Source organism: Macaca nemestrina, chromosome 6 (assembly GCF_043159975.1).
Source record: "Macaca nemestrina isolate mMacNem1 chromosome 6, mMacNem.hap1, whole genome shotgun sequence".
Taxonomy (NCBI): domain Eukaryota; kingdom Metazoa; phylum Chordata; class Mammalia; order Primates; family Cercopithecidae; genus Macaca; species Macaca nemestrina.
In genome coordinates this window covers 92,803,739-92,830,380 of record NC_092130.1, presented here as the reverse complement: position 1 = coordinate 92,830,380, position 26,642 = coordinate 92,803,739, and the positions used below count along the sequence as shown (strand labels likewise).

The following is a 26,642-nucleotide window of genomic DNA, read 5'->3' as shown; positions in this document are numbered from 1 at the left end:
CATCCTCTCCAGCACCTGTTGTTTCCTGACTTTTTAATGATCGCCATTCTAACTGGTGTGAGATGGTATCTCATTGTGGTTTTGATTTGCATTTCTCTGATGGCCAGTGATGATGAGCATTTTTTCATGTGTCTGTTGGCTGTATGAATGTCTTCTTTTGAGAAATGTCTGTTCATATCCTTTGCCCACTTTTTGATGGGGTTGTTTGTTTTTTTCTTGTAAATTTGTTTGAGTTCTTTGTAGGTTCTGGATATTAGCCCTTTGTCAGATGAGTACATTGCAAAAATTTTCTCCCATTCTGTAGGTTGCCTGTTCACTCTGATGGTAGTTTCTTTTGCTGTGCAGAAGCTCTTTAGTTTAATGAGATCCCATTTGTCAATTTTGGCTTTTGCTGCCGTTGCTTTTGGTGTTTTAGACATGAAGTCTTTGCCCATGCCTATGTCCTGAATGGTACTACCTAGGTTTTCCTCTAGGATTTTTATGGTATTAGGTCTAACATTTAAGTCTCTAATCCATCTTGAATTAATTTTTGTATAAGGAGTAAGGAAAGGATCCAGTTTCAGCTTTCTACTTATGGCTAGCCAATTTTCCCAGCACCATTTATTAAATAGGGAATCCTTTCCCCATTTCTTGTTTCTCTCAGGTTTGTCAAAGATCAGATGGCTGTAGATGTGTGGTATTATTTCTGAGGACTCTGTTCTGTTCCATTGGTCTATATCTCTGTTTTGGTACCAGTACCATGCTGTTTTGGTTACTGTAGCCTTGTAGTATAGTTTGAAGTCAGGTAGCGTGATGCCTCCAGCTTTGTTCTTTTGACTTAGGATTGTCTTGGAGATGCGGGCTCTTTTTTGGTTCCATATGAACTTTAAAGCAGTTTTTTCCAATTCTGTGAAGAAACTCATTGGTAGCTTGATGGGGATGGCATTGAATCTATAAATTACCTTGGGCAGTATGGCCATTTTCACGATATTGATTCTTCCTATCCATGAGCATGGTATGTTCTTCCATTTGTTTGTGTCCTCTTTGATTTCACTGAGCAGTGGTTTGTAGTTCTCCTTGAAGAGGTCCTTTACATCCCTTGTCAGTTGGATTCCTAGGTATTTGATTCTCTTTGAAGCAATTGTGAATGGAAGTTCATTCCTGATTTGGCTCTCTGTTTGTCTGTTACTGGTGTATAAGAATGCTTGTGATTTTTGCACATTAATTTTGTATCCTGAGACTTTGCTGAAGTTGGTTATCGGCTTAAGGAGATTTTGGGCTGAGACAATGGGGTTTTCTAAATATACAATCATGTCATCTGCAAACAGGGACAATTTGACTTCTTCTTTTCCTAACTGAATACCCTTGATTTCTTTCTCTTGCCTGATTGCCCTAGCCAGAACTTCCAACACTATGTTGAATAGGAGTGGTGAGAGAGGGCATCCGTGTCTTGTGCCAGTTTTCAAAGGAATTTTTCCAGTTTTTGCCCATTCAGTATGATATTGGCTGTGGGTTTGTCATAAATAGCTCTTATTATTTTGAGGTACGTTCCATCAATACCGAATTTATTGAGCGTTTTTAGCATGAAGGGCTGTTGAATTTTGTCAAAAGCCTTTTCTGCATCTATTGAGATAATCATGTGGTTCTTGTCTTTGGTTCTGTTTATATGCTGGATTATGTTTATTGATTTGTGAATGTTGAACCAGCCTTGCATCCCAGGGATGAAGCCCACTTGATCATGGTGGATAAGCTTTTTGATGTGTTGCTGAATCCGGTTTGCCAGTATTTTATTGAGGATTTTTGCATCGATGTTCATCAGGGATATTGGTCTAAGATTCTCTTTTTTTGTTGTGTCTCTGCCAGGCTTTGGTATCAGGATGATGTTGGCCTCATAAAATGAGTTAGGGAGGATTCCCTCTTTTTCTATTGATTGGAATAGTTTCAGAAGGAATGGTACCAACTCCTCCTTGTACCTCTGGTAGAATTCAGCTGTGAATCCATCTGGTCCTGGACTTTTTTTGGTTGGTAGGCTATTAATTATTGCCTCAATTTCAGAGCCTGCTATTGGTCTATTCAGGGATTCAACTTCTTCCTGATTTACTCTTGGAAGAGTGTAAGTGTCCAGGAAATTATCCATTTCTTCTAGATTTTCCAGTTTATTTGCATAGAGGTGTTTATAGTATTCTCTGATGGTAGTTTGTATTTCTGTGGGGTCGGTGGTGATTTCCCCTTTATCATTTTTAATTGCGTCGATTTGATTCTTCTCTCTTTTCTTCTTTATTAGTCTTGCTAGTGGTCTGTCAATTTTGTTGATCTTTTCAAAAAACCAACTCCTGGATTCATTGATTTTTTGGAGAGTTTTTTGTGTCTCTATCTCCTTCAGTTCTGCTCTGATCTTAGTTATTTCTAGCCTTCTGCTAGCTTTCGAATGTGTTTGCTCTTGCTTCTCTAGTTCTTTTAATTGCGATGTTAGAGTGTCAATTTTAGATCTTTCCTGCTTTCTCTTGTGGGCATTTAGTGCTATAAATTTCCCTCTATACAATGCTTTAAATGTGTCCCAGAGATTCTGGTATGTTGTATCTTTGTTCTCATTGGTTTCAAAGAACATCTTTATTTCTGCCTTCATTTCGTTATGTACCCAGTAGTCATTCAGGAGCAGGTTGTTCAGTTTCCATGTAGTTGAGCGGTTTTGATTGAGTTTCTTAGTCCTGAGTTCTAGTTTGATTGCACTGTGGTCTGAGAGACAGTTTGTTATAATTTCTGTTCTTGTACATTTGCTGAGGAGTGCTTTACTTCCAATTACGTGGTCGATTTTGGAGTAAGAACGATGTGGTGCTGAGAAGAATGTATATTCTGTTGATTTGGGGTGGAGAGTTCTATAGATATCTATTAGGTCTGCTTGCTGCAGAGATGAGTTCAATTCCTGGATATCCTTGTTAAGTTTCTGTCTCGTTGATCTGTCTAATGTTGACAGTGGAGTGTTGAAGTCTCCCATTATTATTGTATGGGAGTCTAAGTCTCTTTATAAGTCTCTAAGGACTTGCTTTATGAATCTGAGTGCTCCTGTATTGGGTGCATATATATTTAGAATAGTTAGCTCTTCCTGTTGAATTGATCCCTTTACCATTATGTAATGGCTTTCTTTGTCTCTTTTGATCTTTGATGGTTTAAAGTCTGTTTTATCAGAGACTAGTATTGCAACCCCCGCTTTTTTTTTGTTCTCCATTGGCTTGGTAAATCTTCCTCCATCCCTTTATTTTGAGCCTATGTATGTCTCTGCGTGTGAGATGGGTCTCCTGAATACAGCAGACTGATGGGTCTTGACTCTTTATCCAGTTTGCCAGTCTGTGTCTTTTAATTGGAGCATTTAGTCATTTACATTTAAGGTTAAGATTGTTATGTGTGAACTTGATCCTGCCATTATGATATTAACTGGTTATTTTGCTCGTTAGTTGATGCAGTTTCTTCCTAGCCTTGATGGTCTTTACATTTTGGCATGTTTTTGCAATGGCTGGTACCGGTTGTTCCTTTCCATGTTTAGTGCTTCCTTCAGGGTCTCTTGTAAGGCAGGCCTAGTGGTGACAAAATCTCTAAGCATTTGCTTATCTGTAAAGGATTTTATTTCTCCTTCACTTATGAAACTGAGTTTGGCTGGATATGAAATTCTGGGTTGAAAATTCTTTTCTTTAAGAATGTTGAATATTGGCCCCCACTCTCTTCTGGCTTGGAGAGTTTCTGCTGAGAGATCTGCTGTTAGTCTGATGGGCTTCCCTTTGTGGGTAACCCGACCTTTCTCTCTGGCTGCCCTTAAGATTTTTTCCTTCATTTCAACTTTGGTGAATCTGGCAATTATGTGTCTTGGAGTTGCTCTTCTCGAGGAGTATCTTTGTGGCGTTCTCTGTATTTCCTGGATTTGAATGTTGGCCTGCTCTACTAGGTTGGGGAAGTTCTCCTGGATGATATCCTGAAGAGTATTTTCCAACTTGGTTCCATTATCCCCCTCACTTTCAGGCACCCCAATCAGACGTAGATTTGGTCTTTTTACATAATCCCATACTTCTTGCAGGCTTTGTTCATTTCTTTTTCTTCTTTTTTCTTTTGGTTTCTCTTCTCGCTTCATTTCATTCATTTGATCCTCAATCGCAGATACTCTTTCTTCCAGTTGATCGAGTCGGTTACTGAAGCTTGTGCATTTGTCACGTATTTCTCGTGTCATGGTTTTCATCTCTTTCATTTCATTTATGACCTTCTCTGCATTAATTACTGTAGCCATCAATTCTTCCACTTTTTTTTCAAGATTTTTAGTTTCTTTGCGCTGGGTACGTAATTCCTCCTTTAGCTCTGAGAAATTTGATGGACTGAAGCCTTCTTCTCTCATCTCGTCAAAGTCATTCTCCGTCCAGCTTTGATCCGTTGCTGGCGATGAGCTGCGCTCCTTTGCTGGGGGAGATGCGCTCTTATTTTTTGAATTTCCAGCTTTTCTGCCCTGCTTTTCCCCCATCTTTGTGGTTTTATCTGCCTCTGGTCTTTGATGATGGTGATGTACTGATGGGGTTTTGGTGTAGGTGTCCTTCCTGTTTGATAGTTTTCCTTCTAACAGTCAGGACCCTCAGCTGTAGGTCTGTTGGAGATTGCTTGAGGTCCACTCCAGACCCTGTTTGCCTGCGTATCAGCAGCAGAGGCAGCAGAAGATAGAATATTTCTGAACAGCGAGTGTACCTGTCTGATTCTTGCTTTGGAAGCTTCCTCTCAGGGGTGTACTCCACCCTGTGAGGTGTGGGGTGTGAGACTGCCCCTAGTGGGGGATGTCTCCCAGTTAGGCTACTCAGGGGTCAGGGACCCACTTGAGCAGGGAGTCTGTCCCTTCTCAGATCTCAACCTCCGTGTTGGGAGATCCACTGCTCTCTTCAAAGCTGTCAGACAGAGTCATTTGCGTCTGCAGAGGTTTCGGCTGCGTTTGTTATTGCCCTGTCCCCAGAGGTGGAGTCTACAGAGACAGGCAGGTTTCCTTGAGCTGCTGTGAGCTCCACCCAGTTGGAGCTTCCCAGCAGCTTTGTTTACCTACTTAAGCCTCAGCAATGGCGGGCGCCCCTCCCCCAGCCTCGCTGCTGCCTTGCCTTGAGATCACAGACTGCTGTGCCTTGCCTTGAGATCACAGACTGCTGTGCTAGCAATGAGGGAGGCTCCGTGGGTGTGGGACCCTCCCGGCCAGGTGTGGGATATGATCTCCTGGTGTGCCTGTTTGCTTAAAGCGCAGTATTTGGGTGGGAGTTACCCGATTTTCCAGGTGTTGTGTGTCTCAGTTCCCCTGGCTAGGAAAAGGGACTCCCTTCCCCCTTGCGCTTCTCAGGTGAGGCAATGCCTCACCCTGCTTCAGCTCTCGCTGGTCGGGCTGCAGCAGCTGACCAGCACCGATCGTCCGGCACTCCCCAGTGTGATGAACCCAGTACCTCAGTTGAAAATGCAGAAATCACCGGTCTTCTGTGTCGCTCGCGCTGGGAGTTGGAGACTGGAGCTGTTCCTATTCGGCCATCTTGCTCCGCCCCCTCATAAATGTGGTAATTCTATACCAAATGCAATACCAATCATTATTCTTATAAAGTTATAACCTCGTGCTACTTTCATTACCATAAAAAGGACATCTAATAGCTGAAATCCAAAACACAATGAGTGCTGGTAAGGATGTAAAACACAGGGACTCTCAGGCGTTGCTGGTGAGGATACAAAACGGCCACGTGGGAGACATTTGAAGGTTCTTTTACAAAATTGAATGTACTTTTACCGTAAGATCTAGAAATTGCACTACTAGGTATTTACCCAAATGAGTTGAAAACTTATGTCCACACAAAAACCTGCCCTGAATGTCTATAGCAGCTTTATTTATAATTGCCCAAAACTAGAAGTAACCAAGATATTCTTCAAATGCTGAATTTATAAACAAACTATGATACACCCATAAAATGGATTAATATTCAGAGGTAAAAGTAAATAAACTATTAAGTCCTAAAAACACACAGAGGAAACTTACTCTCAGTCTTAAAAGGCTACATACTATGTGATTTCAATTACATGACATTCCAGAAAAGGAAAAACTACAGAGGCAGTAAAACGATCTGTGGTTACAAAGGTTGAGATAAGTAGGAAATGATACACAGGTGTACAGGGGATTTTTAGTTTAGCAAATCTGTTCTGTACGATACTGTGATGGTAGATACATGATATTATACATATTTCAAATCCCATAGAACTATACAATACAAAGAGTGAACCCTAAACTATGGCCTTTAGTAATAAGGTATCAGTACTGGTTCATCAATGATAGCAAATGTACCACAGCAATGAGAGATGTTAATAAGGGAAATTATGTAGGAGGAGGGATATACGGGACTCTGTACTTTCTGCTCGATTTTTTGGTAAACTTAAAACTGCTCTAAAAATTAAGTCTATTAATGATAAAATCCAAAAAACATTTTTAAAAGCATATGTAGGTAATAATGCTGATGCTGGAAATATTTTTTCTAATTTGTCACATATTGATAAAATAGTTGTTAAAATAGATCTATTAGCTATATATTTGTCACTCCTGTATCATGAAATTTAAAGTTCTTTAAATGTCTAGCTATTTTCCAAAAGACATTTAGTTAACATTCTGTCATATAGGACAAAATTTAAAAGTCCCCTCAACATAGCTGTCTGAAGAATTGTTTAAATTTCTTTTTCCAAATGAAATGTTCATGCTATATTTGTATAACTCTCATTTTTATTAATTTTCAGTACAGTTTTGCTTTTCACAAACCTTAAATATTTTGCCTATGTTTATTGTTACGTAACTGAACGTGACAGTTGCTCAGCTATGAAACTATCACTTTTGGCTATTCAAAGCCTTATGCAGTATTTCTCAAATTTCAATGTGTATGAGAGTTAACTGGGAATTATTTTGAAATACAGATTCTGATTCAGTTGATTTCAGGTGATGCCTGTTTATCTGCGTTTCTAATAAACTTCCTGAAGATCCTGATGCACGAGCACATTTTGAGTAGCAAGGTTCTAAATATCTAGGTCATAAAACTATTACCACCATGAAAAACAAACCCAGCTACCTAGCAATCCTTGCAAGAGTTTAAAGAGCTGTTTTTCTGTTTTTCCTAGCTGAGGAAGCTTCCAGGGCCCCTAGCACTTCTATAGCTGCTTTCTCTATATATCATCCCTTTCAATTTCATCTATAAAGAGGAAGGCTTGCTAACCTTTGTACAGTGAGTAAGCTATCCATTTATTCATAATACTCATGGTTTATATGAACCAAAGACCATCTGTTTCCAGTTCAATTCTCCAATTTGTATGTCTGAAATCACAGAAAGATCAAATGACCGGCTCAGCGTCACTTATTTAATAACTGTAAAGGTCAGGTCTCAAATCTAGGTTTCTGCTTCCAAATCCAGTCCTTTTTCCTCTGTTTTCTGTTGCTTCTAATGATGCAATGAAGAAAATAGGGACTAGGTGGTTTAGACAACAAAATCTAAGTTCTGAATTGAATCTCTCAGCCTTGGACTTCCCACTGCAATTCCTGACATGGGTTTAAAATATTGTTGTGGGGGTGGTCAGATGTATCAAGGGGAAAGATTTCTTTGTGCTTTGAAGTAACTCTTGAAATTCAATAAAATTATATGAATGTATAAGTTTGTTTGAATATACTATGAAGCTATGAGATAAAAGACTTGGATTTTCCACCATGGAGAATGGGGAAAAAATTATTTATTTATTCTGTTTTCCCAAACCTGATAGTCCTCTAGAAAGAATTCACGGCCAACTATGTGTAGGAGTCAGACGCAGGTGGACACACACCTGCTAACACCCTTCTGGAGCAGCCTCACTTATATAACCAAAAAAAAGACAAAAGATGACTCGATGTCTTCAATGGGACTTCCAGGCCATTAAAGATAACTAAAACTAACCTGACCTTCCCAACATAAAGAAAACAAGGTCTAGAGATGTGAAAACAATTTGGTACCACTGTATAGATATTTTTAATTAGAACTAACATTTAAAGTTTCCCAACTCTTGGTTTAAGGGCAGGCCTCAACTTCACTCTGACTTCAACAGTAAGTCATGGTGGGAGAGTTAATAAATGTGAACTACTTAAGTGACATCAGGGTTCTATACATGTCTTCCACATATTGTCCTTCCAAATAGGGACATATTCTAACAGTAAGCCTTTAAGTATACTTGTACTTTAAGTATAAAGCCTTTACATACTCTCACCTACTGCCTCCTGGATCCCATACAAAAATAGGAAGTTAGGATAATATGACCTTAGATATAAGACTTGCTTCTGAACACTGGACAGCAGCCCATCATGAAAATCCGATTCTTCCAGAGGCATCCTCTGTAAGCGTGTGTGCTGTACACAAGAAGCTCAGAATTAAGGGGCTCCATTGGGGTGGCCAGTCTGTTTCCTTCTGGGCACTTCTTCTGATACCACATCACAAGGTAATTAAAGGTAAGTAATATTGTCTTCATAGGATTAAGTGAACGTAAAGGCTCCTGAGATTCTGGGCTCCTATCTCTATCTTTCCAGGGCTGTTTTGAAGTGTCCATGTGTGAAGTCTGAGCAGTGATGCTACTATCAGGGAGACCTAGCCTTGGCACCTCTGGGCCCAACCTGAGAAACATCCACAGCCTTTCATTTCTTTGTTGGTGATCTGAGCTTTTAGGGACAATTACAAGCAGTTTAGATGGCAGTTGTACAAAGCACACATGCCCATGCACTACAATAGGTTTCCATGGAAATTCTACAAACTTTTGGCCATGGCATGTCTCCAGAAAAGTACAAGATACTCCCAAAACCACAGAGCCAGAAGGCGGAAGGCGCTCTGTTTTTTCTGATGCTTGGATATCCAGCTCTAGCTGACAAATCCAGCTTTGCCCTATTGTTCTTAATACCATTGTCTTACCCATCGATACAGTAATCATGGCTTGCCTATTCCTTCCTCACTCTTCCTACTATGTGTCATTCCCCTGTCTCTGATCAACATTCTGTCCCTCCTTCAAGACTCAGCTCGCATGTGGCAACCTCTGTGAGAAATCTCCCTGACAGCTTAGAGTTGGCTGTGGTCCCTCTGCTTGCCGAACACCTACAGCACTAAGGCACCACACTATTCATTTGGCATTTATGTTCATCCCTCCTTCTAAGAAGAAATCATCACTAGTGGGATCTAGTTTCTTTAACCTTCCAAGATAAATAAGAATTGGGATTGAACAAAGAAGTACAGGTAGTATACTTGTTGAGCATTCAAAGATTTTCACACTAAAAATGCCAACATGTAAGAAGGAGAAAAACGGCTTAAGGGCAGGGTGGCAGTTTTTTTTTTGTTTGTTTGTTTTTTTCTGGGTATCATCTCTGAACCTAATCACCAGAATAATTTTTGGAAAACTTAAAGGATGTGACTTTAGGACAAATATGAAAGAGACGACAGGTATCAGTTTAATGTCAAGTGCAACTTTTGGCAAGGATAGTGGGGCATTAATAAAAAGGGCTGACCAGAAGACTACAAGCCTCCCATGCCACTGGGAGGATTGAAACCGTCTAGGAATCCTCCGCTGTGGCCATGGCGTAATCCATGGGAGAGAAGCAGCATTAGCCAAATGCCAGGGCTCTCTTCTGCTTCTAAGATTCTATGATTCTACTACAAACAAGAATGACTATGGCTTGTATACTTTGTTACTTTGTAATCAATAATAATAAAAGCACGATGACTATGAATAACTTACTGTGCTGACAGTGAATCCCATTAAATCCTTGGGGACATTTACAAACATAGCCTATGAATGTGTCACCTCGGTATGCTTCACTTATTTCACAGGTTCCTCCATTATGGCATGGATTAGGAATGCAGGGACCTGAAAGACAGAAAAAAATATTTCTGCTTGATGCATATTCTTAAAAGTCGGCATTAGGTCAACATCTTACAATTAATAATTTTACTGAAAAAAGTATTCTGGATATTAGTAGCATAGGAAATGTACTGGTTGTATGAGCTCTGGAGACTAATGGCCTGGGTTTGGATCTTGGTTTTACCACTTCACAGTCATGCAGTCTTGAGATATATACATACCTCTTCTCTGTGCCTGTTTCCTTTTCTGTTAAATATCAATACTAAAACATTTGCCTTAAGAGGTTATAATACAGATGAAAAGAGTTCATACATGCAAAATACCCAGAACAGTGTCTGTCACTTGTAAAGCACTCGAAAAATTATTAGTAGTAAATTAGATATTAAAATTTCTGAATTGTAGGATACTCCTGTGTGTTTCAAAAGTAATACTGTGTGTTTAAAAAGTAAGTATAATAATAATATAAAAATAAAAATAAAAGAATTTAAAACGTAATACTGAATAGCAATTTTTCTGGAGTTGCATTCACAACTCTATAATTTTTTGTCCCCTGCTGGTGCAAGTAGCATATGGCTGTAACCACACAAACCAAGTGAATTGGATAGCTGGTTGCAAAGCTTTTATAGACTCTGAGTTTATGGTGGAACATACCTCCGGGGAAGCATATTTTCTGCCAATCTAAAAGAAGCAGTTCATCAAAAGTTGCATACTTAGAGAAGAAGGGCTGATGGCCATTTTTAAACTTTGAGAAAGTAACAGCAGATTATTTAGTAACTGTGGCTGCTAATGAAAGTGTGGTGCTGCTCAGAGCTCTCTTGGAGAAAACCAGCTGCCAGGAGTGTGGTTAGCTGACAACATCCAACTACTGAACCACAGGATCTGCTGTGGCAGCATTTATTTCAAGGCCAGGCTCCCCAGCCAAAAACTAAATACCAAAGGGGCATAGAGTTAGCTGGGCCAGTCATGCCTGACCTGGGATTTCTCTAATGAACACTCTGTACTCTGAGGTGCCCCACTGGTGTGGCTGAGATTTTTCTTAAAACCATAGCAGTTTGAGACTTTTTCTATGCAATGTTCTCTCCTTCCTTTTCTCCCTTCAAAGTGACAGGCTGTGTCACAGTCTGTAGGCTCATCCTATCTACTCTTGCTCTCTCTCCCCTTTGTCCATCACAGACATTCCTCCCTAAAAACCTTTAACACTTTTAATTCTATCTTATTGTCTTCTTCCTGCAGGATGTTAATTGACTCAGGACAGAATCCAGATTTGAGATCGTGAAGAAGGGAAGAGTCAAGCTGAAGGAAGGAAAAGTTCTCCCTGGGAGGTGAAAAAAGACAAATACAAAAAACTATAGTTTTCTCTAATTTAGTCTGTACTTATTTTAATTGGAGACAGTAGAACATATTTATAAGGAAAAGAAAAGCCAGTGAAGAGGAAGTTAAGATGTACATATTAGGAAAAGAAAGCAAGGATAATTAAACGAAGTGTCTGACTATCTATGAAGAGGTGATTTTGAGAGCCCTGGAAGATTAGTTCAGAAAAGGAGTGAGTGTGTTCAGCTGAAACAAGAAGCAAGGTAGAAGAGCTGGACAAATGAATAATAATAACTTGAGGCAACTGGGTTGGGGCAAGGGTATTGAACAGAGAGTGCTATAGAGAATGACTCCTCCTGCATGGGTCAAAACCACTAAAAAAACAAGGGCTGGACGAGGTGGTGCACACCTGTAATCTCAGCACTTTGGGAGGCTGAGGCAGGCAGGCTGCTTGAGCCCAGGAGTTCGAGACAAGACTGGGCAACATGGCAAAACACTGCTTCTACAAAAAATACAAACGAAAAAAAATCCAGGCATGGTGCTGTGCACCTGTAGTCCCAGCTACTTAGGAGGCTGAGGTGGAAGAATTGCTTGAGCCTGGGAGGTTGAGGCTGCTGTGAGTTAAGATTACACCACTGCACACCAGCCTGTGTGACAGAATGAGACCCTGTCTCAAAAAAGTAAAAGTTAAAAAATAAAATAAAAGTATGAGGAGAAAAAAAAAATCACCATCATCATTTGAAGCACTGCAATCGGATCTCAACCATGGGTGAGGACTTAGAAGGTAGGCAAGTTTGTCCTGCACTGGGGCAAGATTTTATGAATCTATTTCTTCTTCTGAGAGGTGTATTTGACCCTCCATTTCTTTCCATTTAAAATGTTATGAAATTCAATGGTTGTAGAGTCTAATAAATATACACATGGAACAGGAAACAATGCGGGAACTGTTCAGTTCCCGGACCTTGACTTCCTGATAGGGCTGATTTTCAAAAAGTAAAAAGGATTCGGGGGATCTGTGATTTTTTTTTTTTTTTTTTTTTTTGTCAGCGCCACACCAATTAAAAACAATATATTTATTTAAGTAGACAGTTTTGTGCTGTGAAGCACATGTCAATTAAATTATCTAACACCTGCCTTTGAGGTGGTACATTGCCAATATCTGAGACAGGAAAAAAGGTGAATGACCAATGACTAGTTATAGAACAATTTGAACCATTTTCTTTCATTGCTACAAAATGAAAATCATGCTACAGGAACTATCTCTCCTTCTCCTCTTTCTCAGTTTCCACTTCTACCCTCCTCACAAATTAATTAACATTTGATAGTGCCTTACAATTTATAAACTCTTTTCACATAAATCATCTCATTTATTCTTTACTATAACTTACGTATTTGTCATTATCATCCTCTTTTACAGTTTTTTTTTAAATACTGAAGGTCAGAAAGACTATATAATATTTCTCAATCAATATCTACCAGTGACAGACTGAGGCCTCAGACTAAGAATCTGGGATTCTAAAACCTGTACTTCTCAGAACATCAACTAACTGGGGAGGGGAAAAGGAAATCATAGTGATGTTAGAGTTTTGACTCATCAATTCACTTCAAATGAGAGTAAAAATGACAGATTGTAAAATTAACTGATAACTGATAGCAAAGCATATAACAGCTAAAGAAAAAAACATATAAATAACTATAGTCAAAAATTATATAATTTTAAGCAAATAAGAATCCTTGGAGATCACTTAATCTGACTTTTCAATTTTGCAGGTGAGGAAAAAAACTCAATATGAATTCAGAAATGTTCCCTAGAAACCACTTAATATGAGAAAAATTAGGTTTAAGGACTTGTTCCTAGGAGGAAAAATAGTTATTTAAACCAAAACTGGTAAGAAATTACTGAAGAGAGTGGAGTAATTTACATCACAGAGAAAATAAGTCTCTCCTCCATGACAGGGTTGGATGAGGGAGGAATAGAAAATGACGGAAACAGTAAGTCCTCTGCGAGTTCTTGACAGCAGTTAAAACAGTGATTCCGGGTCAGGTGCCATGGCTCACACCTGTAATCCCAGCATTTCGGGAGGCAGAGGTGGGTGGATCACCTGAGGTCAAGGAGTTCAAGACAATCCTGACTAACATGGTGAAACCCTGCCTCAACTAAAAATACAAAATTAGCCGAGTATAGTGGTACATGTCTGTAATCGCAGCTACTTCGGAGGCTGAGGTAGGAGAATTGCTTTAACCCGGGAGATGCTGGTTGCAGTGAGCCAAGATCGTGCCATTGCACTCCAGCCTGGGCTAAAAGAGTGAAACTCCATAACAACAGCAACAACAAAACAACAGTGATTCCAAGGAAGGAGGTCAATGGAAGTCTGTCTAATAAAAATAGGGCAAATAGGAACCTGGAATCCATGATGCTATTTACTCAGGCCTCCTGTGTCTTTGTAAAAGTGAAACTTGGCTAGAAGGTGAGAAGAGCAAGATGACCTAAATGGATCTGCAAAATAAAGGGAAGAACTGGGGAATGGATGCAGAAGACTGAGAACCAGAAATTCTAAAAGGAAAGGCAGAAATAAAGTCTTCAAGGAGAGAGAGAAGTCAAGCAATGTGCTGGGAGGCTGTAATATGTGATGAAAAGTAGCTAGTAAGAAATTGTGATGTCCAAAATTCAGGTTTTAGTTGTTTGCACAGATGCTATGTGAATTGCTTCTGCTGGAGCATTGAGCTCTACAATAACAGCTGCTAAACACATATGCCTGTGAGTGATACTTGGGGAAATCAAGGTGAAAGGGCTGTACTATTGATGTGGCTTATCCTGGCAAAAGGGGAAAAGTATTGCTGCATGTGATGCCCAAGAGATTCAAGAATCCTGTGGGTTCAGGAAGCTGAAGATAGAGCGAACAGTGGTTTCTTAAGTCCCAAATATTCTGGACACTTCCTGAGGGCACAGGTGAAGCCTGTCCAGCAATCTTGGGGCAGCCTCTGGGATTTCCAGATGATGTGAATTGGTACATTGGAGCTCCTTTTATTTACACGCCAAAAGACATCATGACCTTGGCTGACATCTGGATTTTAGAAAAAGATTACATGTTTCAGAGGTTATGGCTGCTGTTATTTTTCATACTCCAAGAAATTCAGCAATTTTCATTTAACGGATGAGGATGGAGTAAAGCAAAAGGGCCAAAGATTAAACCTTTCTGGAGTCCCATGCATGCATACTAGACAATATGAGTATACATATTATTTTTGTAATGCTTTGTAAGACTATAATCTCGTTTTAGAGGCAATAAAATGGGCTCAGGGAGGATAAGTAACATATCTGTCTGAAAAAGCATAGATTTTAACACACTCTGCCTAACTATAAAGTCTATGCCCTTTCCATTAAGCCACATTTCCTGCCATGTTGAAAATCTGTGTATTCATATGTTGGTCTTCACAGATGTAAACAGAATCAGCATGAATTCACTAAGCACATTGCTACAAAAAATACAGGACTCCAAATCCTCTGCAATGGAAATATTTCAGAGTATTTTCAGGAAATGGGTCACGGTGTATTAGATATTATGAAAAGAGATAGACTCTGTAATTACAATGTGAGACTGATGTTATGTTCCTTGTACACACTTTTTTTCAAGTACTCATGACAAAGTGTTGAAATGAATGGTTTCCTATTGCTTTTCCCTACTAGACCATAAATTCTGTGTGAGAAGACTTATGTTGGCACACAGTAGGTGTTTGATACATTTTGAATAAACAAGGATATGGAAATAATGAGTGATAAAAATTATATTTGCTGCCTATACTGTATTCTAATTTTAGGTTTATGACATCATTTTCTTTTGGATTTCTTTTTTTTTTTCTTTTTGACAGTCTCTCTCTGTCACCTAGGCTGGAGTGCAGTCGCTCCATCTCGGCTCACTCCCAGGTTCTTCAGCCTCTCGAGTAGCTGGGACTACAGGTTCCTGCCACCACACCTGGCTAATTTTTTGTATTTTTAGTAGAGACGGGGTTTCACCCTTTTAGCCAGGATGGTCTTGATCTCCTGACCTCATAATCTGTCCGCCTCGGCCTCCCAAAATCCTGGGATTACAGGTGTGAGCCACCACGCCTGGCCTTCTTTTGGATTTTTACTCAATAATTAAGTTAGATATTTTCTGGAACCTTTCTACACCTTTCCAACTTCAAGTCCTTGAATTTATAATTAGATTCCAATGTGTTTTGTCTCTAATACGGTTTAAGCTTCAAACGTATTACACTGAATTGTAAATAACAGACCATTAGAATGTGTACTTTTGCATAATGATTACATGTATCTTAATTCTTTGGCAAATACATAATGAAGAAAAATGTAACTTATATAATCTCATTAACAGTGTTTTAGTCACCTAATTCAACTATTTCTATATAAATAAAAACATTCACTTTATGCATGAGCAAAATAAAATGATCAGAATACAAGTTAGTACATAAAGATAACATAATAAATGTAGTCCAAGGTCTCAGCTTACAAAATTTGCTTCCTAGCCAAAAGTTATGTTTGAGGTTCAATAGCAACAGTTTCCAGTTTTATTGCCCCAAGTGATAATAAGTAGGCTATTCATATGAGAATTAGGGATCCTAGAAAACTTTTGTCTTTGGGGTTACCCCCATTCCATAATCTTCTCTATTTTGATACTGAAAAAAACATATTACTTTAAGGTCTTATAACACTATAAGTAACAATAATCACGTATAGCATATAGTGTTGCTTGTACTGGGAGGATAAGAAAGAAATGGACACTGCCCAGTATGCTACAGAAGGTGTTTCCCCTGCTAATTTCAGGTTAAATAACATTTATTCATTAGGTACTCGTTATGTGCTGGTCTCTGCTAGTAATTTGGGATAAGCACTTTGTATGGCATTAAAATTGTCAGCAGCTGAAAGACAGATCTCACATCAGAAAAATATCCTTAGTTATCTATTTATAACTAGATATCTCATTTTTTAAGGCAATTTCAATGGCTATCCTTTACTGTGAATACTATGCTTGGTATTAATACATTTCTTTGTTCACATAATGGTTCCTGGAAATTTAATTCTAGGATTGCCTAGTGGCATCATATTAAAACATGAAAATTAAGAATTGGCCATATTCTTAATTTTACAGCCAAAACTTTAGTATATTTGAGGCATCTCATATATTTTCTATAACATACCAGAACACACACACACATAAGCACACATGTATATCACTCTCACACTGCTTTGAAACAGTTTAATAGCAGATCAAAGTTTGAGAACAAATGCGTATTACTCAACCACTCAGAGGCTGTAAAACAAAAAGAAGACAAGGGTAATCTAAATTGCTTTTCACTTCAAAAGTCTTGTAAAGAAGTTTGTCTTTCTATGCATCAGGGCATAAAGAAGAAGTATACAGAGTGGTGACTATAAGCTTGTGTTCTGATTAGTATTCATAAAATTCCAAATTATCTGATTAGACAACAATGGTAATATCATTCTTAACCATGAAAGCATAAATGGACTTTCAAGATACATGAGGCTTTAGGGAGTTTTAAAATCAATAATGCTGTAATACTTTTGCAGGTAATCTTTAAGCAGCTCCTAACACAATGGGGACAGCATATGATCAATATTAATGAACAACTGAATTCAACAGCATGCTTTCCAGGCATTTTTTTATGCAAGCTCATATAAGTATGTCAACGAGATTAATTGCTCACAAAAGTAGTAGATCTATATGGTTTGCTACTTTTCTGCATCTATCTCCTCACAATTCCAACAGTAGAGTTAGAGTTAGTTCCATATGTGTAATATGATTAGCTTCTCATACATTTAGAGACTATGCCCCAAATCATGAATAACTTACAGTACATAAGCAGATTATTAGAAAGTAAACAGGTTAACATTCTCCAGTGATAATATGTACTAGACTTTGGTCAATTTTTAAAAAATATGCCCCCAAAACATTGCCAGTTACATATCAAAATAAATGTACACTTTATGTAGTAAGGAAATGTCACTAAGGTAATGGCAATAGCATCGTTTTTTACCAATTGTTTACAAGTAGAATAAAATAGGAATAGCTATGACCCCAAATTTCACCGCAAATTCTCATGTTAAAAACATATCAAAGTTATCTTACGATGTTGCTGTTACATGTAACTTTTTTTTTTTTTTTAAACATTTTGGCAGTTGCCATTTTGAGCCACTGTCACTCTATTTTAAAACCAGTTGTAAAGAAAGAAATTATTCTGGGAATGCTCACATGATTGACATTTGCAAACTATTTTTTAAACACTAGTTGTTGCTTCTCATCCTGCTCTTTTTCCTTCTCCTTTGTACTCTTCCTCCTTTGTAAATGTAAATGTGCAAAATTCAGCCATTTGAGGATAAAAATCGTTTATGAGTATTTTGAATATGAAGAAAGACCTAAACTATTTTATGATACAATCTCAAACATTCCATCATAGTGGAGAATCAGCAAATTTATTATATTTTTCATTAAACAAAAAAGCATTTGGATAGATTATAAAAATTGAAACCTGAAGATAGAGACTTTTCCCCCCTCAAAACCCGTTGATAAATTTTCTCCTCAAGAATTAATACCAGACTATCTTTATATACATCTGTCTATAAGAGGGCACTGAGATGACTAGTGGAGGTGCTTTAGAGGTCCTTGTCCTTGTTTACATTCCTAGGTTAATGTAAAAATGTGCCACAAATGTGGTAGCTTAAAACAATAGAATTTTATTCTTTCAGAGTTCTAGAGGCTAGAAGTCTGAAATCAAAGTATCAACAGAACCTCTGAAGGCCTAGGAAAATATCTTTCCTTGCCTATTCCAGATGCTGGTGGCTCCTGGCATTCCTTGGTTTATAGCAGCATAACATGAATCCCTGCCTGTCTTCACAGGCTTTCTTCTAATTGCTTCTCTCCTCTTCTTATAAGAACCCACCGTAAATCAAATATGTCTTCATCTTTAGATCCTTAACAATCTTTACCCACAAAGGCCCTATGATGGGCTAAACTGTATCCTCCCCAGAACTTCTATGTTGAAGCCCTAATCTGCAGGACCTCGGAATGTGACTATATTTGGATATAGGACTTTTTCAAAGAGATAATTAAGGTTAAATGAGGTCATATAGGTGGGCCTTAATTCAATCGGACTGATGTCCTTATAGGAATAGGGCATTTGAACACACACACGAGACACCAGTGATTCTGCCACTCAGAGGAAAAGCCAAGTGAAGACACAGCAAGTAGGCAGCTATTTGCAAGCCAGGGAGAAAGGCCTCAGAAGAAACCAAATCTCCAGAACCTCCAGAACTCTGAGAAAACAAATTTCTGTTGTTTGATCCACGCAGTCTGTGGTATTTTGTAATGGAAGCCCTATCAAACTAATACCGTGTTTACAAATAAGGTTGTATTCAGGGTTCCTGGTATACATAAATTGGGGGTAGGGAGCACTATTTAACCCATCTTATGGTTCCTGTGTAGTTGTTTTGTTATAGCATTGGAGTTGATTAAGTAAACCAGAGTTTTATGTATTAGAATTGTCTGGCAAAGCACTCATATTATCAATATGTAAACTCGTAGCTAAAATTAATTTTACTTGATTCTCGTCACAGAGTAATGGGGGATAAGCTTTGATGGTGCTGGGGATCAGGAGAGCAGTCTAAATTTTGGGCAGTAACTAGGTAGAATCCAGAATTGGGTACCCAGGGGACATCAAGGAGAGCCTGGCACTGCATGACAGGAGGAAGCATTAAGAAAGGAGGATTTCCTGGGGTTAATCTTCATTCACTTAAACTATTATTTAGAGTTGGGCTTGATAATGGCAGTATTTTTTTCAGGCACTCAGCAACATTCTGAGAAAGTCTTTATATATTAATTCCACAAACATATGTAATCATTGTGGCACAGTAGTTGATATCTCCTTTTCTCCAATAAATAAATATCTTATTAAACATGAATATGACTTTAAAGAAAATTAATAACCAATCATAGTAAAAGATCTATCATTTTGCAAAGTGATAACTATTGCTACAGCCACACTTTGTTAAGAGGCAGTCTCCCATTCTTTCCCCTGTCCATTCATCCTGCACACTGCTGTGAAAACAACCTCCCTAAACCACTACTTGCATAATGGCAATTCTCAGCTCAGAATGTTTTATCATTCAAACAGAACTCTATATCAAAACTCTGTAGTCACTCTGCATATACATTTTTTATCCTTCAAAACATGCTATCTAATTTTGGGCATCTTTGAGTTGGCCAATAATATTTGCTGACTGTGTGATGTTATTGCTTACATAAAAATAAGTAATGAACATACGACAAAAACAATGTTGCTGCTTGGTTTTCTTTCAAAGACTAAGAAAACTAAAGCTGACATAATATACTCAATAATAAGACTGGTATACAGAAGCCTTGTGTGAATTAGTGAATACCATATGAAATTGTTATCATTTTTGAATTTAGTAATATAAGGCCCAGGTGCATTTTGAAATCTTTGACCAATGGGATAAACATGAACATTCCTATAATTTAAGAGAAACATAGATGGCAAAACTATGGGCTATGCTGATAATCAGTATATTTTTATTTTTCTTGATGACCTTCAGAATAACAATAATGATTTCCATGCAAAATGTATTGTAAAAACTTTGGAAACCATAAATGTAATCCAATGTAACTCATAAAGCACACATCAAATAATTTTCCTCAAGCTAAGAAAATTCCTTAAAAAGTCTTTCTTTTTAGATCAGGGAGCTATTTCCAAACAAAATCCTGCAAATCACTTTTTTAAGAAGTATATCTGTCAGAACTCACAAGCCATTCATTATACCATACAATTAAAGTTTGAGAATACACATCATCTTGCAGTGCAAAGTGCTAAGATATCACTCAGGTTTACCATTAGCTACCAAAGTTTGTTTCATTTTCCACATATCAATTAGACAAGGCATAAGTTAAAGACAGACCAGAGACAAGTATTTCTACATATATATATATACACACACACATACACACACACACACACACACACACACACACACACACACACACACACACACATATATATATATAACAAATATCTGAGCCCAAGTTTTAGGGGCATCAAGCAATCTCACTATTTCACATAGTGTCTCTAAGCAACTACAAAAATTGCATGTTCTTCATCAATCTTTCTGTGACAGTGCTTCACCTTTTTCAGGCTCCTACTCAACTTGCTGCCTATACTGCATGATTAGCATCTCAGTTTTCATTGCTTCATCCTCTAATTATTCCATGGATCTCTTTTGTCTCCCTCACTCAATTCTAAATTAGTTTTGCATAGGAACCTTTACTCCTTATATTTTTGTACCCTCATAGTCCCTAATGAAGAGCTAAATACTTTGATACTGCTTCATAAATATGTGATGATTGACTTAAAATTATTACTAATTTTAGAAATGTCGGCATATAACCCAAACTGCAAATCATGATCTATAACAGAAACCAAAAAATTAGAGATTGGATATAAATATCCGCAGCCCTTTTTCATTTACACTAGTAGATTTTAACAACTCAATGTTAAGCTGCAGCCAAGCCCAATTTTCTTTGTTGAATGTTGTAGCAATCTGTAAAATATCAGATTTTGGATAATTTTATAATTATAAACAATGTGTGTTAAAAATAAATATACTACTTCCACAAAGCTACAGTTCTTTCTCCTATAATATAGCAGAGTGATTTTTGATCTTGAAGGCAGTGGCAGGAGGTGGAGGAAAGGATTTCTATTTTTACTTTTGGAATCTGTCCTCTGTGACTGTCATCTTAATCATGAAGCAGAGAGATCCCTGCAGGAGATGTTCCTGCTGCACTCATATGGGAATGGCACCTACCTAGACTTCACAGCTGAGAACACTGGAAGCACAGCTGGACAGGCGAGTTACTGTTTAGATTGCCTTCCTTGTGGCAGATTTGAGGAGGCATAAAACAAAGCAGGCATGGATTCTGGCCAGCTGGCCATCTGTTCCTTCACCCACTGTGATAATTTGGTCTTGTAGAATTCTATTAAGTGAGCATTAAGTAATGATCATATCAAACAGTACATAATGCCTGCTTATAATCACTGGGTGAAAGCTTAAGGGATGCTTGCCCAAACACAGAAAAGGTCACCAAAGCAAACCAATATTTTTTTTTAAAAAAAAAAAGGAACAGCAAAATTGATGCAAAACAGCAACAGTTAACTTTGTTTTCATTTTTACTTTTTATCATATTGAATCTATGTCAAATCACAGAGGATGAATGTGGTACAAAGGAGCTAAGTAAATACACTGAAGTTTCCACTATCCCATTATGGATATAGCAGTTTACATAGACAAACTAAATAAGAATTTTAAAACTAAGAAACTATGTGAGGGGCTTTATCACACTGAACTAAATTTATAGCCATTAACTTCAGGCTTCTCCAAATAGTTTCCCAGAACAACAGCAAGCAGTTACTCATTAGTCAAAATGCTTTTTGTGCTGTTGTTTTTAAAAAGATTAATTGAAGTATTTTATTCTAAGAAAGCAGCTTTTCCTTCATAAACACTTAATAATTGCAAAATCATAAGTTTTTTACTCCTAGAATGGATGCTTAATGATGCATCCAATAAACTGTATTATTAGGATGGTGTCCTAATTGATCTCCCTCTCTTACACATCCTCCATAGCTACACACTGTGCAAACCTAATCAAAAAGCTTCTGATAGCTCCTACAGCCTGGTATTCCAAAGTCCATAAATTTAAACTAATCTTATGTCCTCAGTGTTACCTCCACTGTTCATGATAATGAACCAATATGCTTCACTTGGTTAATCTACCATTCTACCACCTAAAGATCACTTGTATTCCTAGAACTTTGCTCAAGTGACTCTGCAGCTTTAAATGCCAAATGCCTTTCTTCACCTCCTCTTTTCCTGATTTCCTTTTCCTTCCTAGATAGCCCAAAGTTTCACATCAACTCTCCTCTATTGTTTGTTTTTATTCCCTTCACAAGTTTTTCTATTACCCTGTTACATACTATTTCCATCCATTGGTTCATTTGTTCACTTATTGATATAGTTATTCAGTTTATATTTAGAGCTTCTATTGTGTTCCACAGTGCTAAGTATTAGGGTTATAAAGGTGAACAAAACAGGTGCACCTTCTAATCTTGTGAAACATCAGTAAATGAGAGGACTGACTTCAATCAAATAATCACATAAAGAAATGAAATTGTAAAGAAATGTAATAATAAAATAATCAAATGAGAACATGTAAATGCCATGAAGGAAAGGTCTCCTGTGTCCCAATAACCTATTAGTAAGAGGTTCCCTGAAGAGGTGAAGCATAGACTAGAAGTTGGAAACCAAGTAAGAGCTAAGGTAAGAAAGAAATAAGTATTTCTTTTGTAGGTATGTGGAAGGAGAAGCAGGGCAAGAAAAAGGGCCTCTGGTAATTCTAATGTAGCTAGAACAGACACAGCAAGGATAAAGAAACAGGGACCAAACTCAGCAGCTTTAAAAGACCACATATTTAAGAAAAACAAAACAGTATGGATACATGAATATATTTAGACTAAATTTCAATTTTAAAGATAATTAGTTTGCCATATGGAGAATATTTTGAAAGGATCTATTTTCAAAGATGAAAATTGAGCAGTTAAGAATCATTGTACTTGCCCAGGCAAAATGTGGTAGGACACCTGGATTAGAGTGGTGGGCTGGTAGGTATGGATGGAAGTGGACAGATTGGATAGAGAAGGGTTGAAGAAGACTATTCTGTTTCTAGATTTCATGTGTCAGCGGATGAATATTGGTGCCATTCACTGCAATAGCAATCTGGGAAGAGGGTCTAGATTGAAAGAGAAGATCATGAGTAAGCTTTATGGATATATTATTCAAAAGGAGGTAAGAAGTAGGCAGAGGAGAATGTGGCCTGGAGATATTTAATGTTAGCGTTCCTGGATATAGATGGCAATTAGTGGGTAAGGATGTAGTTGCCCATTGGAAGTTTAGAGGTAATATAAGGAAAAGAACAAAGAATCTAAGATCAAGACCCAATTTAATAGCTACATATGGTCTAGGAAAGGCAACATCCAGAGAGGCAGGAAAACCATTAGCAGGGATGTGGTATCATTCTAGCACATTACTGCTTTGTGGTATTAATGAACAATTTAACATGTACACATCGTATCATTTGGAACAGATGTTATGTTCCTGGAAATGTGAGATTTTCATTTTATATTTCTTCTATAACCCCTCTCTGTTTTCTTGCAGAACCCAACAAATACTTGCTGAATGAAAATGTTCGTAACTTCATGAACCAAATATACTGGCAAAGTGTTTTAGGATAAACATATTTTAGCAGAAAATGTTCTCCTTTAAGTGGTGTTATTTTATACCAAATAATATTCTGGTTGATCTTTTTGCTTATATAGGGAACCACTTTCACATATTTTTTAAAAAGTAAAAAGTCAAGTTGGAGAAACTGCCAAAACTTATTGCTTCCAAAAGAAGGCTTATTTGGCTTAGAGAAGTAAAAGTAAAAATATGGAGAATGAAATGCTTGATATTTGGCCAGAATGAAAGAAAGACAGTAAAAGAATACACTGAGAAATTATACATGTTTTCATATTTACCTAGCGTCTTTTTGGTCATCTTGTTTTGTTTTTCATGATCTGTCTTGCTGGTGGTGCTATCAATGTTGTGCCCTCATTTTTGCTGTCCTTAGAAGTCCATTTGCTTGATTATACATCTAAAACTGATTCCTTTAAGATCAATCTGACTAGAAAAGCCAGTTTAAACTGCTTTACTCTTAGGATGAGAAAATTTCTACAAAGGTTTGCCCACAGGGATAAGCAATGTGTGGAAGAAAAAATCAGAAAGTCATTTAGAAATAAAATTATTCCTTGTGTAAAAAATTTCTCTGTATGCTTCCTAGTAGACATGAAAATGTAGACTCAAATATTTGAGAAGTCTGAAAATCCACTTAAAAATGTGTGTAACAATTTATCATTGCAAACCCAATTAAAAATGTTGAGTTATTGAACACAATTCATTTTATAATCCATGAATATATTAACTGTATGTAGCACAGATTTGTGTTACTATAAAAATCTTTATTTCTACTTTTCCAGCATTATGCATTTAAATTTGTAAATTCCATGTTACATTAATCACATGAATATAGATGGGCAATTTCACTACATTTTCTATAAAAGAAATCATGCCTACTGACAACTTTGTAGGAAATTTTGTTACAGATTGACTGTAGCTCTTAAAACAGTAAGGCTTCCTTCATGAAAGTTATTAGACATTTTAGATCCCCTCGGTTTGATTGAAATGATAAAAAATTACACTTTAATATCACTGTCTTTGGACACTGACACTGTTTTTAATACTACACAGAATATGGTCACAGAGTCATTAAAAGAAGTGGCAATAATCTAGGTTTGACTACACTGTGATTTAATATTTATAGTGTTTTCATGATACAAGTAAAATATGCTGATTAAAATGATCACAATGTCACTATCTGGATGGACAAAAAAGCTGAGGTTCACATCTTCAGTACAAGACAACTTCAGTTATTTCTTTCCACTCTCTTTTCTTATTACCAATACGATTTCTATTATATGAAAGGCCATTAGAGTACAGAGAAATAATATGTAATAGAGAAGTCTTTTGTCAATAAATATCTTAAATAATTAATTAGAGAAGTTACTATAAATATTAATTAGAGAAGTTATTATGCTACTTAAATATAGTAGGTCTGAACTGTCCCTCTTTAAGATCAGTGTTATCAAGTGTAAAAGATTTTCAGATGAACAAATAATTTACTAGAAGTGTTTGAATGTTTGTCTTCTACCTGATCCGTACAGTTTTTAATGTGATTTTTTGTGTGTGACCTAACTGAAGTAGGTCAGAAACAATGAAGTAAAGGGATTTAGGATTGTCTATTCAGTCTTTAAAAAAAAATCAGTTACAAACGTGTACACTTGGTAATTTCCAAAGAAGCAGCTAAATAATATCTTTTCTTGATTGTACAAGACATTCTGATAGTTTCTACAGATGTGCTGAATTCTAATAGGAGATTGGCGAGTAGCAAAGAATGACTGTAATTTGGGCTTAGAAGGATAACCATATTGTTGAAGATTAAATATCTTCTGGATGAAGAATGAGACTTGCCCTGATGACCACAGTAGGAATTCTATTACACTGGATGTAATATTTTTTTAGATAAAATAATTTTGAAGAAGCTTTATGTCATAGAACTTGAAGGTTCCAAATTCTCTTTGATCTATATGCTAGAGGGGAACTTGGGAAATTTCAAGGAGAAATTTAGCTCTTCTCACAGGAGCTACCTAAGCCCACCTCTGGGCTAAAAAGTGCAGTCTTTGATTCAGACACCTGTGCTTGTCAGACCTTTCAATTTTTATAAGAGCATGACATTCATGCCTGTGCCTATGCTGTCCCTTGGAGCATAAGGGTCTGTATGCATTCACCCTGCATCTAACACATTAAGAAATGTTGTTGCCTCTACCTTCAAAATGCTGTAAGGCCATAAACTCCAGAAACACAGATGAATATACACAATAAATGATTTATTGATATTACTTTGCAAAAAAATAGAAATGATTTGGGTCTCCACGGCCCTTGTTGCTATGATGAACATGTCAATCAGGTTTCTGCACTAGAAACTCTGATTACAGGGAACTGGCTGTTTCCTCTCCCTGAGATGCTCTTCCTCTAACTCTCACCTCTACTAAACCTTTGCTCAAAATCATTTTCAAAACAATGGTTAACCAGAAGAGTCCTACTTAAAATTGGCAACCATAGTCCAATCCCAATATTTCTATTTCTCTCTTTTTGTGATCTTGTTTTCTCAATGGCTTTAACGCCTTCTAACATAGCATGTAATTTATTTGTCATGTTTTGTGTTGTGTGTTGTTTGTCGTGTTTCTCCCCTGTGCTGTGTTGTTGTTTATTGTCTGTCTCCCATGGTAGAATGTAATCGATGTGAGGACATAGAACTTTGTTTTGTTCACTGATATATCTCAAGTGCTTGGTAATGATGCATTCAACACATCTTTGTTAATTAAATTTATCTCTGCTAGGAATAAAACTTTAAACTTATTCAATATTGATCAAAGTCTGGAATTAGTCCTACATTATTCCAGATCAGCAGTTGGCCATGTCACAGGATCATTTTGACACATAAGAAAATGCTTTTATAGCACTGTATTTTTGTAAATTTGTAGAACTGAAAGAAATGCAATATTGACCTACAAAATAAGACTAGGAAAAATACCATGTATTTTTACTGAGGAATTAAGTTCTTGCTTTGGATGCACATATACTAAGATTGGAATGATACAGAGAATATCAGTATGGTTCCTTACACAAAGAAGTAAGGAATTATATTAATCGGGACCCAAGGATTAGGATC

General features: G+C 37.2%; 1 protein-coding gene and 1 long non-coding RNA gene across 3 annotated transcripts in view; one reads left to right on the top strand and one right to left on the bottom strand.

Annotated features, from left to right (window-relative positions):
- LOC105475034 (EGF like repeats and discoidin domains 3) overlaps positions 1-26,642 on the bottom strand; it is a 456,215-nt gene that overhangs the window by 238,098 nt on the left and 191,475 nt on the right. Inside the window, exon 4 of the mRNA XM_011729971.3 lies at positions 9,748-9,876. Within this exon, the coding sequence (XP_011728273.1) occupies positions 9,748-9,876 (129 nt within the window). The remainder of the gene's footprint in view (positions 1-9,747; positions 9,877-26,642) is intronic.
- LOC105475033 (uncharacterized) overlaps positions 1-26,642 on the top strand; it is a 47,454-nt gene that overhangs the window by 15,493 nt on the left and 5,319 nt on the right. For both annotated transcript variants that reach the window (XR_011624867.1, XR_011624866.1), the window contains exon 3: positions 11,104-11,192. This is a non-coding gene — a long non-coding RNA (uncharacterized lncRNA). The remainder of the gene's footprint in view (positions 1-11,103; positions 11,193-26,642) is intronic.